This window comes from Plecotus auritus (genome assembly GCF_963455305.1).
Source record: "Plecotus auritus genome assembly, chromosome: 15".
In the NCBI taxonomy this organism is placed as follows: domain Eukaryota; kingdom Metazoa; phylum Chordata; class Mammalia; order Chiroptera; family Vespertilionidae; genus Plecotus; species Plecotus auritus.
Window position 1 is genome coordinate 12,340,267 of NC_137781.1, and position 17,394 is coordinate 12,357,660.

Below are 17,394 nucleotides of genomic sequence, written 5' to 3' on the forward strand. Positions count from 1 at the left end.
AGGCTCTGGTCGGGGCACGTGCAGAAGGCCACCAATCAATGTGTTTCTCTCACATCAATATTTCTCTCTGTCTTTCCCTCTGTCTTCCACTCTCTCTAAAAATCATTGGCAAAATATCCTCGGATGAGGATTAAAAAAAGTAAAAATTTTCATCTAGGACCATGATGATACCCACCATGGTAAGAAACGTATCAGAAATACAAACAGCTGAACTTCTTCTACTACTACCGTTATATCTTGACTTTGCCCAATTTTCTCCACTTTTGTTGAAACAAACACACTTAAACTCATTTCTCAGTAACTCATACACAGGAGAAAGTATGCTAACCTCTCCCAACTTCACGGTCGTGTCAGCACCACGCCGGGGAGGACTCACCTTGTATCTGGTTTGCTCCCGGTCGTAGATTTTCTTCAGGGACACCACTTTGGGAGAGAAGAAGTTTCCTAGTTTGGCGAGGTAGACCCCGTTCCGAAGGCCCTCCTCCAGTTCTGTGGTAGGAGGCAGATCTTCCCCAAGACATGCTTCCATCCACCTGCACAGAGGACAGAGGACTTGAGACAAGGCAGGGAGGACGGAAGCGTTCCTCAGAAGATTCAAGTTTAATTTCCATTCTCCTTGGAGAGGCTTAAGATGAACAGAAGCAACACTCCTTTACGATCCAGTTTCAGCCCGGCCGGCGTGGCTCCGTGGTTGAGCGTCCACCAGGAGGTGAAGGTTCGATTCCTGGTCAGGGCACATGCCGGGGTTGTGGGCTCGATCCCCAGTGTGGGGGTGTGCAGGAGGCAGCGATCAATGAATGATTCTCATCATTGATGTTTCTCTCTCCCTGACTATCTGAAATCAATTTTTTAAAAAATGTGTTTTTTTTTAAAGATCCAATTTCACACACTTTGTCCTGGCCCAGTCAGATCTGAGGCAGGGAACTTGGAAAACTTCTAAAGCATGAATGCCACCTTCTTCTCTACCCTACTTTCCTCTCCTGGCCGCAGAGCCAGCTGGCTGCCAGGCCCTGACTGCCCCATGAACCGCGGATCCGTTCCCTCAGTCCTTAGGTTACTCCTTAAGGACTCCTACGGAAAACCATTTGTAACTGAAGCCACCATCTCAACTGTTTCATTGCTCAAGTTCCTGGTTTTAGCATTCAGAACCCACAGTGAATTTCTAAGTTTAAGGTCTTATGGTTGTGTTGGGTTGCCAAAATAGACAATTATCTTGGCTAAAACACTGACGGTACCTCTAATGAAAGCAATAAAAATGAATTCTTCGGTGCTTTTCAGAGAGGGAGAAGAGGTTGTAAAGACGGAAGGAAAACTATATTTTGTCCCTTGAACACTTCTCACACGATTTCAGGGAAGCCCAAGATAAAACAAATCAGAGTTTAATTGCATATGTTTTCTACAAACAGAAAGGTATGTAACTAAAAATCATTCAGAGCAATGATTTTAAACCATTTTTTTTGAGTCACAGAATTCTTTGAACATCTAAGAAACACTATATGATCCCAAAAATCAGTGACACCTTAGCCCAGTGGTCGGCAAACAGCGGCTTGCGAGCCACATGCGGCTCGCAAGCCGCCGTTTGCTGCTCTGTTGACTAATGAGTTTGCCGACCACTGACCTAGACTCTCGATTCCAACACTTACAGGCTGTTGTTGTTCCTTGTGATTAAGCCCCTATCCCAGTGGTCGGCAAACTCATTAATCAACAGAGCGGCAAACTGCCTTAGCCAATTTTGCTCAGTGGATAGAGCGTTGGCCTGTGGACTGAAGGGTCCAGGGTTTGATTCCGGTCAAGGGCACATGCCTGGGTTGTAGGCTCGATCCCCAGTAGGGGGTGTACAGGAGGCAGCCAGTCAATGATTCTCTCTAATCATTGATGTTTCTCTCTCTCTCTCACTCTCCCTTCCTCTCTGAAACCAATAAAAAAAACAACATATTTTTTAAAAAAGAAACACTATAGGTCCTCCCCCCCAAAAAAATGTGCATATACTTAAATATGTATTTCAGAGATTTCGTTTACCTCCAGATTAAAACCCCTAATTTAAAACTATTCTACTCAAATTTTACAAACCTGATGCTATCCCTACAATCTTTACCAATCTGGGGGGGCAGGTGGTGGTGGAGGGGGACTCCCTACACACTAGATGTTGCCTGGTCTGTTCACTAGGGATAAATCTTGAAAAGCCAATGAGAAAAAAATCCAAAGGTACAACCGACTAAAGTAAAAACTAAATTTACTGCCAAGTAGAACATAAAAATGAAACATTTATAATGCGCAGTGATGCATTGAAATTTAGTTTGAAAGGCAAATAAAACTGTAAGAAACATTTAAATATGCCATATTATATACACACAGACACATAAATCCATGAAAACACTAACATACCAATAGAAAAACAGGCCAAATAACATATAAAGGTATTTATGATCCCACTTATCTATGTTTTTATGTAATTCTTTCTAATAAAAGTAGCTTGAAATATATAAAATAGAGCTTATATTATTCTTTTACAAATTGTTATTTTTCTAATCAGGAATAACAGTTCTTGCATTAATTTTATCTTTTCAAACTGGGGCTACTGCTCAGAATCTTTAAAAACAATAAGGAGCCCTAGCCAGTTTGGCTCAGTGGACAGCACGCTGGCCTGTGCTCTGGTCAGGGCACAGGCCCAGGTTGCAGGCTCGATCCCCAGTCGGGGGCGTGCAGGAGGCAGCCGATGGATGATTCTCTCTCATCATTGATATTTCTATCTCTCCCTCTCTCCCTTCCTCTCTGAAATCAATAAAAATATGTTTTTTTTAAATAAGGAAAAGCAACAATTTCCTGTTTTTCTTAAGTTGTACAGAGAATAGTCACTCAACCTCATTTTCAAATCTGTTACACTTTTAAAGCAGCCAGCATACTGTCTGCCCCATAGTGGACTCTTAAATAAAGACTGCCTGCATATATGAATGGGCCAGAGAGTTTTCTGGTCATTTCCTCAATTCAATGATAATAATTTTCTCTTCTGACTTTTCTTTCAGGTGGAATTTAAATGTCAGGGATGGGGGCCACCAGGAAACCAACGAGTTTTCCAGAAGAGATGCCGGAGTAACTAAGTTAGATAGCAATTTGTAACAGTTACAAAACCTAAACTCCACTTCAGGAAGAGCCTAAACACCAGAGGACATGGGGAAAACAGTGCAGGTTACTGGCACGGAAAATAGGTGTAGTCTCAGGACAAACGTCACATAGCCATCCCTCTAATGTTTACTGCTGAAAGGACACAGCAAACAGCGCCTGGCAACCCAGCCTCAGGGGGCAGTCTACGCTGTGATCTCATTAACAGGGACATCCTAGAACAACTCCAGTGTAAGCCAGCAGCAGCTATTTGCCACGGAACAGTATGAAGAAAAAATTACTTTTCTCCTCAAAATAAGGTGAACACACAGGGAAGACGATGAACAAACGGCACAGGAAGGGTTTCTGCCTTGAATCGGAGCCAGTTACCAAAGTTGTGTGGGCTTTCCTCTCCTCTGGGATTACTAGATTAATACCAGCCCTAGCCGGTCTGGGTCAGTGGATAGAGAGTCGGCCTGTGAACTGAAGGGATCTGGGTTCGATTCCGGTCAAGGGCCCATGCCCAGGTTTCGGGCTCGATCCCCAGTGGGGGCGTGCAAGAGGCAGCTGATCAAAAATTCTCTTTCATCACTGATGTTTCTATCTCCCTCTTCCTCTCCCTTCCTCTCTGAAATCAATCTATTTCAATCAATCAATCAATCAATAATAAAAGAGAAATATGCAAATTGACCGTACTTCCATGAAGCTCACCAGCCAATCAGGAGTGAGTATATAAATTAACCCAACAAAGATAGCAGGTTAATTTGCATATGCAGGTGCGGAGTGGGGCAGAACGCCTGCTATGAGGGAGAGGGCGGTGGGCGGGGGGGAGAGGGGGAGAGGGGGACGGGCGGCAGAGGGAGCTACAGGAGCAGCGCTCCGGCCGGAGCAGAGAAGACTGAAGGCTCCGGCCGGAGCGAAGGCCTGGGTCCCGGGTGCCGGAGGAAAACCAGTGCCGGCAGCCAGGGGAAGGAAGGCCTATTGCCCGAATCTTCCTGCAACGGGCCTCTAGTAAAAATGTACTTTAAAAATATATGTCAGAGTAAAAGCAGGGACCACGCAACATCTCCCACAATCCCTCTGTGCTTTCCCTAGTCTAACTGCTGTAAAACAGTCCAGATTAACAGCTATTAAAACTTCCAGGACGTTTCCTATAGTGACGCAGAATAGCACACAAGGGTCAGGCCAGAGGAAGAGAAGCCAACTGTGATTTGGTGAAAGGCAGAGAGAGTCAGAGAGCTAGACAGACAGACAGGCAGGCTGTCACCAAAAAGACAAGAAGTAACAAGTGTTGGGAGGATGTGGAGAAAAGAGAACCGTTATGCACTATTGGGGGGACTGTACATTGGTGTAGCCACTCTGAAGGCAATAGGGAGGGTCTTCAAAAAAATTAAAAACAGAACTGTTGTATGACCCGGCCATCCCACTTCCGGGTATACAAAGGCAGTGAAATGAAATCTGGATATCAAAGGTAGGTCCGAACTACCCCCCTCTTCAGTGCAGCATTATTCACAATAGCCAAGATATGGAAGCAACCTTACTGTCCGTCAACATATGAATGGCTAAAGGTGGTGTGTGTGTGTGTGTGTGTGTGTGTGTGTGTGTGTGTGTAAAATGACATATTCAGATATGAAAAAGAGGAAAATCCTGCCACTTGTGACAACATGGATGGAACTTGCGGGCATTATGCTAAGTAAAATAAGCCAGACAAGGACAAATATTGCATGCTATCACTTATATGTGCCATCTGAAAAACCATCGCGTAGAAATAACAGACAAGTGATTCCAGGAATGTGAGAAACAGGGAGAGGTTGGTAAAAGAGTACAAACTTCAAATATGTAACATACGGTGAGTAAAGCCGAGAACACGTGTGCGTGAAATCTGCTGAGAGAGTACAGTATACATGTTCTTACCAAAATAAATAAACACGTGAGGTGATGGATATGTTAATTAACTAGATGGTCCTTCCACGATGTGTGTGGATAACAAGTCATGACAATGTACACTTAAAATGCCTTGTAAGTCTGTATGCTAATTAACCCTCAATAAAGCTGAAATAAAAAATAAAACCAGCTGAAACCGGTTTGGCTCAGTGGATAGAGCGTCAGCCTGCAGACTGAAAGGTCCCAGGTTCGATTCCAGTCAAGGGCATGTACCTTGGTTGCGGGCACATCCCCAGTGGAGGGTGTGCAGGAGGCAGCTAATCGATGTTCCTCTCTCATCGATGTTTCTAACTCTCTATCTCTCTCCCTTCCTCTCTGTAAAAAATCAATAAAATATATTAAAATAAATAAAAAATGAAACCATCGCCCTGGCTGGGGTGGCTCAGTTGGTTGTAGCGCCGTCTTGAGCACCAAAAGGTGGTGGGTTTGATTCCTAGTCAGGGCACAAACCCAGGTGTGGTTCAATGTGCAGTCAGGGCGCGTGCGGGAAGCCACTGACTGGGGTTTCTCTTTCCCTTCCTCTCTTTGGAATCAATTTTTTTTTTAATTTAAGTACAAAAAGTAGTAATAACCGTGCACAAAAGAGAAAGCATTGGCCACACAACTTCTTGCCCATTTTCATGTTTAACACTGTCTTCCAGTCACAGAATCCCGCGGTTGGAAAGATCTAGTCCACACCAAGTCCTCCGCTACCCTCTCACCTCCCAGTCCTTCTCTCCCTTTCATGCCCGATGCTCCCAAACCACCTCAGCCCGTTCTGAGGCCACTGCTGGGAGGCAAAGCGCAGGGGGACGCTGGGAGCGGACGATGAGAAAGCCGGCGGGCTGGATGGTGCAGGCCCGTCTGCCAGGTTATGAAACCTTTCTTCATCCTAGTCATGGGGGACACTGCAGGCTTTTAAAAGGGGGCTGACCTTGCCGAAACCGGTTTGGCTCAGTGGATAGAGCGTCGGCCTGCGGACTGAAGGGTCCCGGGTTCGATTCCGGTCAAGGGCATGTACCTTGGTTGCAGGCACATCCCCAGTGGGAGGTGTGCAGGAGGCAGCTGATCGATGTCTCTCTCTCATCGATGTTTCTAGCTCTCTATCCCTCTCCCTTCCTCTCTGTAAAAAATCAATAAAATATATTAAAAATAAATAAATAAATAAATAAATAAATAAATAAATAAAATAAATAAAAGGGGGCTGACCTGGGCAGATCTGTGCTTCAGAAAATCACTCTGACAACAATGTGGGGGGTTTCACATTTTTCTTCAAGTACAAATGTTTCTTTTTCTTTTTGTAAAATATATTTTATTGATTTTTTTACAGAGAGGAAGGGAGAGGGATAGAGAGTTAGAAACATTGATGAGAGAGAAACATCGATCAGCTGCCTCCTGTACACTCCCTACTGGGGATGTGCCCGCAACCAAGGTACATGCCCTTGACCAGAATCGAACCTGGGACCCTTCAGTCCCCAGGCCGATGCTCTATCCACTGAGCCAAACCAGTTAGGGCAGTACAAATATTTCTACAGGTACAAATGTTCTAACAAATAAGTCACTTATGCCCTAGCCCAGTGGTCGGCAAACTGCGGCTCGTGAGCCACATGCGGCTCTTTGGCACCTTGAGTTTTTAGCAAAGGCCAGCTTGAAAGTACCCTAATTAAGTTAATAACAATGTACCTACCTATGTAGTTTAAGTTTAAAAAACTTGGCTCTCAAAAGAAATTTCAATCGTTGTACTGTTGATATTTGGCTCTGTTGACTAATGAGTTTGCCGACCACTGCTCTAGCCAGTTTGGCTCAAGTGGATAAAGCATCGACCTGCGGACTGAAGGGTCCCAGGTTCAATTCCGGTCAAGGGCACATGCCTGGGTTGTGGGCTCAATCCCCAGTGCGGGGTGTGCAGAAGGCAGCCGATCAATGATTCTCTCTCATCACTGATGTTTGTCTCTCTCTCCCTCTCCCTTCTGCTCTGAAATCAATAAAAATACGTAAATAAATAAATAAATAATAAGTCACTTACAAGCAAAGTTCTGAGAATGTCAGACCAAGTGGTGATGTGACGGCAGCACACCCACCTGTGATGAGGATGCTCGGCCACAGCCTCAACAAAACCCTTGTATTTCTCACAGTATTTCCCACAGGAGTTGAAGAAAATAGAGGGAAGAGTTCTTAGTCCTTCCTCTCAAAACAAGGCACAGAAACTTCCAACATTTTATCCTCCTCAATGGCCCATTTTCAATATAAGTAACACTGAAAATAGAACCTCTAACCCCACACGGCAGATATTAAGCTAAATACTTTGCATGAATTATCTCACTTACACTTGCAAAAAGCCTTAAGGTAAGTAATAATATTGTTCTTATCTTCCTGATACAGAAACCATGCACTCCTAAAAGTGAAATAATCTCTCCGAAAGTACTGAGCTTGTAAATGGCTAAGCTCACTCTTTTTTTAAAAAAATATATTTTTATTTACTTCAGAGAGAGAGAGAGAGAAACATCAATGATGGGAATCACTGACCAGCTGCCTCCTGCACTCCCCCCAACTAGAAATCCAGCCTGTAACCCGGGCATGTGCCCTGACCAGGAATCGAACCATGACCTCCTGGTTCGTAGGTTGACGCTCAACCACTGAGTCACACTGGCCGGGCTAAGCTCACTCTTGAACCAAAGCTGGTGTGCTTCTAAAGCCTAAACTCCATTGCTACAATACATTGCCTCTTTAAAAAATGACAGCTACCACCTACTGAACACTCACCACCAAATGCTCGAGTTCTGAAACTGGACTTTCTGAAGCAACCCACACCACAAGCCATGACTCATTCACCAACCTACTCGATCAAGCACCATATTAAACATTAAACACTGGTGAAGCAGGCACAATTAGTGTGAAAAATGAGTGCTCATATAAAAGCTTGTCTTTCATATAATTACAAAGTAATTCTCATAAATAATTATTTTTTATTTATTGATTTGTGAGAGAGAAAGAGGGAGGGAAAGAGAGAGAGAGAGAGAGAGAGAGAGAGAGAGAGAGAGAGAGGGAGAGAGAGAGAGAGAAACATCGATTTGTTGTTCCACTTAGTTATTCATTCATTGGCTGATTCTTGTATGGGCCTTGACTGGGGGTAGAACTTGCAACCTTGTCATATCAGGATGACCCTCTAGTCAACTGAGCTAATAATTTTTTAAAATATATTTTATTGATTTTTTACAGAGAGGAAGGGAGAGGGATAGAGAGTTAGAAACATCAATCAGCTGCCTCCTGCACACCCCCTGCTGGGGATGTGCCCACAACCAAGGTACATGCCCTTGACCGGAATCGAACCTGGGACCCTTCAGTCCGCAGGCTGACGCTCTATCCCCTGAGCCAAACTGGTTAGGGCTCTCACAAATAATTCTTATATCCCTTTCATATTTAGACTACTTTTATAAAGCTTTGATTATATACATATTTTAAATCAATTTTCCAAAACAAATCTACTCACATCCATTCAGGAAACATTTTTTAAAATATATTCTTATTGATTTCAGAGAGAAAGGGAGAGAGAGAATCACTGACCAGCTGCCTCCTGCATGCCCCCTACTGGGGATCGAGCCCACAACCCAGGCATGTGCCCTTGTCTGGAATCGAACCCGGGACCCTTCAGTCCGCAGGCCGGTGCTCTAGCCACTGAGCCAAACCAGCTAGGGCATTCAGGAAACATTTTTAATGGACCACTCTGTGCCACACTTATAAAATGTGCTGAATACCTGCCCTCACCTTTAAAGAGATCACCCGCTTGGGACAGAGATGTTTAACCAACTGGCTACCGTAGGAGATGATAGCTGAACGGCTTTAAGATAAATTGTAGTTAGAGGTAAACAATGGGAAACAGAGATGTTTAAGATAAAGGAAACAGCATAAGCAAAGGGCCCAAAGGCATGGAAACAAACGGCATATTTAGGGAATGACAAAGCATCATGGGGGAGGACTCGCTGGAGACAGAGATGTCTGAGCCTGGTATTTAATCTGCAGGCAATGGAAGCCATGAAAGTTTTCAAACAGAAGAATGACTTGGCCGTGCCTTGGCCAGATAGCTCAGTTGGTTAGAGTGTGGTCCCATTACTCCAAGGTTGTGGGTTCAATCCCTAGTCAAGGCACATGTAAGAATCAACCAATGAGTGCATAAATAAGTGGGACAACAAATCCATGTTTCTCGCTCTCTCTAAAATCAGTCAATAAATAAAAAATAAAAAAAGAATGGCCCTAATTGGTTTGGCTCAGTGGATAGAGCGTTGGCCTGTGGACTGAAAGGTCCCAGGTTCGATTCCGGTCAAGGGCATATACCTTGGTTGCAGGCACATCTCCAGCAGGAGGTGTGCAGGAGGCAGCTGATCGATGTTTCTTTCTCATCGATGTTTCTAACTCTCTATCCCTCTCCCTTCCTCTCTGTAAAAAATCAATAAAATATATTTAAAAAAAAAAAAAAGAATGACTTGGCCAACTATAATTTTTAAATTTTAATTAAATAATACATTAATAAAAAGGAGTGGCTTGGTCAGTTCTGAGATTTTAGAACAGTAACTAGGACAACAGCATGGAAGACAAGATTCCAGAGAGAAATATTAGGCAACTATGTCAGGAATCCAGGTGAGAGAGAATGAGGTCGCTAACTAGGGTGATGATGGAAACAGAAAGCGAAAAGGTGACTCATCACAGAGGAGGCAGGAGCCGCTGGGGATCTGTTAGATAGCTGGGGGTGGGGGTGAGAAGGGCATCCGGGAAGATGAAGGCTTTACATCCAGGAAAGAACAAGCAGTTACCTCCTGACCTCACATTTCGCTACTGACATTAAACATCAAATGGATTCGAGATTTTTTTATTTATTTATTGATTTCAGAGAGGAAAGGAGAAGGAGAGAGAGATAGAAACATCAATGATGAGAGAGAATCATTGATCGGCTGCCTCCTGCACACCCCCTACCGGGGATCAAGCCCACAACCCAGGCATGTGCCCTTGGCTGGAATCGAACCTGGGACCCTTCATTCCGAAGGCTGATGCTCTATCCATTGAGCCAAGCCGGCCAGGGCTGGATTCGAGATTTTAAAAATAAAAAAGGAAGCAAAAAATATAGATGAATGGTTGTACAATCCTGAAATGGTAAAGGCTTTTCCAAACAAAACCATGAGGCAGAAATCACAAAGGAGGGAAACAATTGGCTACACAAAAAGCAGTTAAACATCTATAAAAGTCAATTTAAAAAAAGCACAAATGGGCCCTAGCCAGTTTGGCTCAGTGGAAAGAGCATCAGCCTGCACACTGAAGGGTCCCGGGTTTGATTCCGGTCAGGGGCACATGCCCGGGTGGCTGGCTCAATCCCCAGTGGGGGGCGTGCAGGAGGCAGCTGATCGATGATTGTCTCTCATCATTGATGCTTCTAACTCTCCCCTCTCCCTCCTTCCAATAAAAATATTTTTTTATTTATTTTTAAAATATATTTTATTGATTTTTTTACAGAGAGGAAGGGAGAGGGATAGACAGTTAGAAACATCGATGAGAGAGAGACATTGATCGGCTGCCTCCTGCACACCCCCCACTGGGGATGTGCCCGCAACCAAGGTACATGCCCTTGACCGGAATCGAACCCGGGACCCTTCAGTCCACAGGCCGACGCTCTACCCACTAAGCCAAACCGGTTACGGCAAAATATTTTTTTTTTTAAATCAAACGGAGAGATAAACCAGAGGGCAAATTTGTAACATATAACAAAGAACTAATAATCTCCTATAATCATCATATTCTACGTACATTTTAAATGCTTGAAATAAATAAAATAACAAATATTCTACTAGGAAAAATGGGTTAGAAACACAAAAAGGTAGTTCACCAAAGATTATAAAGGGTCAGTGCCCTGGCTGGTTGCTCAGTGGTTAGAGCATCAGCCTGTGGACCATAGGGTCTTGGGTTAAATTCCTGGTCAAAGGCATGTACCTGGGTTTGAACCCCAGCCCTGGTAGGGCTGAGGGAGGAGGCAACCAATCTATGTGTCTCTCTCACACCCCTCCCTTCCACTCTCTCTGAATATCAATAGGGGAAATATCCTCGAATGAGGATTAACAAAAATAAATGGTCAGTAATTACAGGAAATACTCATAAACTCACCACTAATCAAAGAAATGCAAATGAAAGTAACAATAACACTGTTTTCAGCTATCAGACTGGCAAAGATAAAAAAGAATAATAGCAGCTTATTACCATTCCTTATGTGGGAAAACTCCACATTCTCACACAGTTCCAGAGAAAAGCTGGCAACATGTACCCTCTATAGTGAACTGGCAGAAACTTCTATAAAAGGGAAAAGATTGCTTATTTTTAAAAGATGATTTGGTGACTTGCGGCATGGATGACTAAATAAACAATGATGCCATAAAACAAGGCTGGGGACACTGGGAGAAGCAGGCCAGAATGCTCAATCCATGCCTGAAACATGTCCAGGTTGAAATGCAACTGGTGGTGGGGGTTGGGGGGAGGGCAGGGGGTCATGACATCCTGCAGGCAGTTGGAACTGTAATACTGAACAACTCAGGGAGACCAGGTTGGAAACCCAAGTTTGAAAAATGGGACCACAAGAGTGGATGAGCTCGCCAGAGACCCAGATTGCACAGAAATAAAAATGGTCAAGGACTGCGCCTCAGAACAGTGACTTTGCCCTAGCCGGTTTGGCTCAGTGGATAGAGCATCCGAGGACTGTGGGCTCCATCCCCAGTAGGGGGCGTGCAGAAGGCAGCTGCTGATTCTCATCATTGATGTTTCTATTTCTCTCTCCCTCTCCCTTTCCCTTCCTCTCTAAAATCAATAAACATGTATTTTTTAAAGAAAGAAAACAATGACTTTTAAGAGGCAAATACACAGAAAAGTCACTATAATAAAATGAAAACCACGAGAGAATCACATGACAGCAATCAAGGAAGGAAATTTGTTCAGGAAGCTGGAAGAGGTGGCCAACTTCAAATGCTGTAGAGAGATGGGTGGCACAGGAGGGAGAATGTCACCTGTGACCCCAATGAGGGGAGTCTCAGGGGAGTGAGGCGAAGGAGTCAGATTACTGTAACCAGAAAAGTAACTAGCAGTGAGGAACTAGCAAATGTAGACTTCATTTTTTTTAAATGTCCTTGATTCCACTTTTTTATTTTCATTGATTTCAGAGAGGAATGGAGGGAGGGAGGGAGAGAGAGAAGAGAGAGAGAGAGAGAGAGAGAGAGAGAGAGAGAGAGAGAGAGAGAGAGAGAAACATCCATGATGAGAATCATGGATCGGCTGCCTCCTGCACGCTCCCTACTGGGGACCAAGCCCGCAACAGCGGCAAGTATGTCAAACTCAAAGGCTAACACAAGCCAAATAAACGAGGCATGCAGCCCTCGGGCCGCGAGTTTGACATGCTTGAGCTAGGGCAAATATAGACTTCTTGATTTCAAGAGGTTTAAGAAGAAAAGAAAGGGTTAGTCTGAAGAGGTGGTATGTCCAAGGAAGGAGTGTCTGTCTTAGAGTCTCTCTCACTTTCTTCCTCTCTCTACTGAAGATGACTAATTTGAAGCCTGCAAGAAAAGAACAAGTGAAGGAGGGACTAAAGACACAAGAAATAAAGAACAAAAGAAAGTAAGATCCGCCCTAGCCAATTTGGCTCAGTGGATGGAGCATCAGCCTGCGGACTGAAGGCTCCTAGGTTCACATGCCCGAGTTGTGGGCTCAATCCCCAGGAGGGGGCGTGCAGGAGGCAGCCGATCCATGATTCTCTCTCATCACTGATGTTTCTCTCTCTCTCTCTCTCTCCTTTCCTCTCTAAAGTAGAAAGAAAGAAAGAAAGAAAGAAAGAAAGAAAGAAAGAAAGAAAGAAAGAAAGAAAGAAAGAAAGAAAGAAAGAAAAGTAAGATCCTACAGCCAGCTATAGTAAGGAACATGTCCACTTCTTCTTTGAGAAAAGAGGGAAGGAAATGAGAATGAGCAAGAATGCCATCCAGCCAGCCAACCTCTCTGAGCTCCGGTTTTCTGTCTACAAGACAGGATTAGGGGCGGCACCTATTCTCATAAGATTACTGTAAAGATTAACTGAGTGAGTGAATGCACACAAGCACCAGCAGGCTCTAAGTGATGACAGCCATGCATTTGAGTATGTGTATGCGAGTATGTGTGTGAGCTAGCCAGATCCCAGAAGTAAAACCTACTCCTCGAGTCTAACACCCAGTAACTTGCGTAATAATACCTGTCTGCCTTGTCCGCTGATTACAATTGTCAAAGGGAGCAGGTATACTTGGCCCTACCCATTCTGTCACACGGGGAGACAAAGGAATGACTATTTGGGGAACTCCACTGTGGTAAGCCTAAAACAAGTCCGGACCCAGAGCACTTGGAGAACAGAATCAGTGCAAAGTAGGGGTCTGTGAAGAGGGAACCAGCTGAACGAGTTCTGCCGAGCACATGACTTCGGCGGTTTCCCAGCTCTGTGCAATACGGAAGGGGAACCTACCAATGCCGGAACTGACCACTCCAAACCACTGACATTCGGTTCCTCCAGGCGCACCACCCTGCCGCCACGCCCCGCAGGCAGAGCCAGTGCCCCAAACGGCAGGGTGACTCGGTGCTAACCCCCCACCCCCAAGTTGGGCCATCTTTCCTAGCAAGTAGGACTGGAAGCCACTAATACATCTGAGCACCATAGGCCCTGGGAACAGCCTGGCGATTTCAATACAGCGTGATAGGAACACCCTTGAGAGAAAGGAATGTGGAGTATTCAGTAAAGCACTCCTGGTCATATGGAGAGAGAGGGGGATTAGGGCTGGTTTCCCAGAGAAAATGGCACTGAGGACTCTGCGTGTGTGTGTGTGTGTGTGTGTGTGTGTGTGTGTGTGTGTAAGGGGGGGGGGGTATGGAGGGAGGAGAATGTGCAGACCCTTTGAAAGATCTGAAACAGGAATGAAATGATCGAATCTGATTTAAAGGATCACTCCAAGCAGTATGGCTTAGGAGGAGGGACCAGTAAGAGCTGAGGAAGTACGAGCGTCAGTGATCCAGGCAAGAAACGATATAGGCTTGTTTCCCAAGCCATGTAAGCAAATGAGACAGCCTGATGGTATCTGTTTTAAATGAAACTTCTGAGTGTAAATCATACCAATCGGAGCAGCTATAGTAATAAGTGAGACACCAAAGGGAAACTTCTTTCTTCTTAAGTTAGCTTATTTAAGCTCTGTGTTTCTTGATACCTAATGCAGACCCTTCCCCGAGCAAATCATTTCACGCTTTGAATTTGACATGGTATGTCAAGTCTACTTGCCAAAATTAAACATCTGATTGTTATCATTCTAAGGAGTCCACTGGGGTGGTGGAAACTAGGCTATGATGATAGTTGCACCACCTAGTAAATTTACTAAAAATCATTAAGTTGTACATGAAAAAGGGGAGAATTTTACGGCATGTAAATTATATTTCAATGAAGCTTTTTACAAGTTCCCTGGGCTATTTACTCCCAGACCAGGCCTTCAGATGCAGAGCCTAGTGAAACATTATCATGTTTGAGCTCTCTATTCATCCAGCTCTACTTTAACACATTATCATGAAGCAAGAAGGATCTTTTAACCTTAAAGGACAAAAAAATCTTCAAGCCCGGCCAGTGTGGCTCAGTGGTTGAGTGTAGACCAGGGGTGGGCAAACTTTTTGACTCGAGGGCCACAATGGGTTCTTAAACTGGACCGGAGGGCCGGAACAAAAGCATGGATGGAGTGTTTGTGTGAACTAATATAAATTCAAAGTAAAGGAGCGGAGGGGAGAGCAAGAGAACCCTCCACTCTTTCGGCTCCGCGGGCCGGATAGAACAGCCGAACGGGCCGGATCCGGCCCGCGGGCCGTAATTTGCCCACGGCTGGTGTAGACCTATGAATCAGGTTCAATTCCTAGGTTGCTGGCTCAATCCCCAGTTAGGGGGCGGGCAGGAGGCAGCTGATCAATGATTCTCTCTCATCATTGATGTTTCTAGCTCTCTCTCCCTCTCCTTTCCTCTCTGAAATATATATATATATATATACACATATATATGTATGTGTGTGTGTGTGTATACTAGAGGCCCAGTGCATGAATTCGTGCACGGGTGGGGTCCCTCTGGGTGGCCTGCACGAACTGGGCCGAAACCTGCAGTCCAACGCCACCTGCAGTTCCTACCTGCCGCTCCCGCTCACTGTGCCTGCCGCGGGCTCACGCCCCACCGTGCCTGCCATAGGCTCGTGCCCAATCAGTCCCGATTGGGAGAGGCTCGCGCTGCCACAGCAGCACTCGCCAGCCATGAGCCCCATGTCTGACGCCCTTCCAAGGGGAGTGGCCTGCGGGATTGGGCTGAAACCAGCTCTCCGACATTCCCCAAGGGGTCCTGGATTGCGAGAGGGCACAGGCCTGGCTGAGGGACACTACCAGTGCACCATCAAGCCAGGGAGGGACCGTGGGAGGGCTCCAGGGCATGTCCAGCCCACCTCACTCAGTCCCGATTGGCCAGGCCCCAGCAGCAAGCTAACCTACCGGTTGGAGCATCTGCCCCCCGGTGGTCAGTGCATGTCATAGCAAGTGGCTGAGCAGCCTTAGCATATCATTAGCATATTATGCTTTGATTGGTGGTTCGGATGATCTGCTGTTCGGTCTATTTGCATACTACCCTTTTATTATATAGGATAGTAGAGGCCCGGTGCACAAAATTCATGCACTGGTTGGAGGGGGGCAGTATCCCTCAGCTCGGCCTGTGCCCTCTCGCAGTCCGGGAGCCCTCAGGGGATGTCCGACTGATGGGAGCGGGATGTCCCATGGGGAGCAGGCCTAAGCCAGCAGTCGGACATCCTTAGCGCTGCCACCACCGCTGCGCTCGCCAGCCGTAAACCCAGCTTCTGGCTGAGCAGCACTCCCGCTGTGGGAGCACACTGACCACCAGGGGTCAGCTCCTGTGTTGAGCATCTGCCCCCTGGTGGTCAGTGCATGTCATAGCGACTGGTCGTTCCTCCGTTCCGTCAGTTTGCATATTAGCCTTTTATTATATAGGTTTATATAGGATATATGTGTGTATATATGTACATATTTATTAAAAAATTTTTAATCTTCAAATTGAGTTAGACCATGATGATAGCTAAGCCTCAGCAGCTACAGTCTAATCACTGATGGTTGTGAGCAGCATGGGAGAAAAGAAACAGGTGAGTCCTCCACAAGGCGAAAGACAGGTACACGTTTCTTTGCGAGAGTAGTTCTCTGAGGGTCACTGCCTGCTGGCAGCTGCGAGAGCCCACGGGAGCAGGGAGAGCCTGTAGAGCTAGTGCTATGTCAGAAATGGCATATTCAGATCTAGTTATTAGTAAGAACATACCGGGAGGAGGGATTAACGATGATACTCAGCAAAGACAAGGTCCTTGCCCTCTGAGGCTAACAGTCCATTAAGGAAAAGTATAAGGCGCTTACATTAAAAAAAAAAAAAAAGAGCTATAATAAAGGTACACTGTGGGGGGTGCTGTAGAAACAAGAGTGGGTGTCTAGGTAGGTTTCCTGCAGGAGTTGCTACCTGAATTTATTTTCTTGGACAGGTAATACATGTACACAGGTCAAAATTCACAAAGTACAAAAGGCTCCCCAGTGAAAAGGAGGAACATTTCGCGAAGTGAACAGACAGGAGGGTCATATGCTGCTGAGATTAAGAAAGAAAGTACTGAAACTTTCCAGTGGCTATAGCAATTAGGTCATGGGTGATATCAGCAGGAGAAATTTCAGTGGGGGAAAGGAAGGCTCATGAATCACACCCACATGACCTAAGGTAAAGAAATGAGGATGTAGGCAGTAAAGACAAGTTTTCCCTGAAGGAAAAAGGAAGGGACAGTAATCACAGTGCGGTCTCGTATTAAGGGAAGACATCTTAAATGGGGGAGCATGTTTATGTGCTAAGGAGAAAGCATTCAAAGGAAAATATGGAAATGACAGTGAAGAAACTAATACTGAATAGGAATCCTAGGAGACAAAAAAAAAGAGAGAATCCAGACCACAGATGGAAGGCTAAGTCTTAGGAAGAAAGATAATTCTCCCACTGCTGCAGGGAAGATAATGTGTTAAATGAGATGGGATAAATTTGTTAGGGAGAGAAAAATTGAGAGGGTTTGTAGAGGAAAGAGAGGTCATCAAGCTATGAAATGGGAAGCTAGAAATGGAGATGCCTACTGATAATCAAATCTGGCCAAAGCCCAGCCGGCATGGCTCCGTGGTTGAGCACTGACCTATGAACCAGGAGTCACAGCACATGCCCGGGTTGCAGGCTCGATCCCCAGTAGGGGACGTGTAGGAGGCAGCCAATCGATGATTCTCTCTCATCTTGGATGT

General features: G+C 45.3%; 1 protein-coding gene across 1 annotated transcript in view; it reads right to left on the reverse strand.

Annotated features, from left to right (window-relative positions):
* IQGAP1 (IQ motif containing GTPase activating protein 1) overlaps positions 1-17,394 on the reverse strand; it is a 108,369-nt gene that overhangs the window by 68,621 nt on the left and 22,354 nt on the right. Inside the window, exon 3 of the mRNA XM_080651850.1 lies at positions 377-533. Within this exon, the coding sequence (XP_080507976.1) occupies positions 377-533 (157 nt within the window). The remainder of the gene's footprint in view (positions 1-376; positions 534-17,394) is intronic.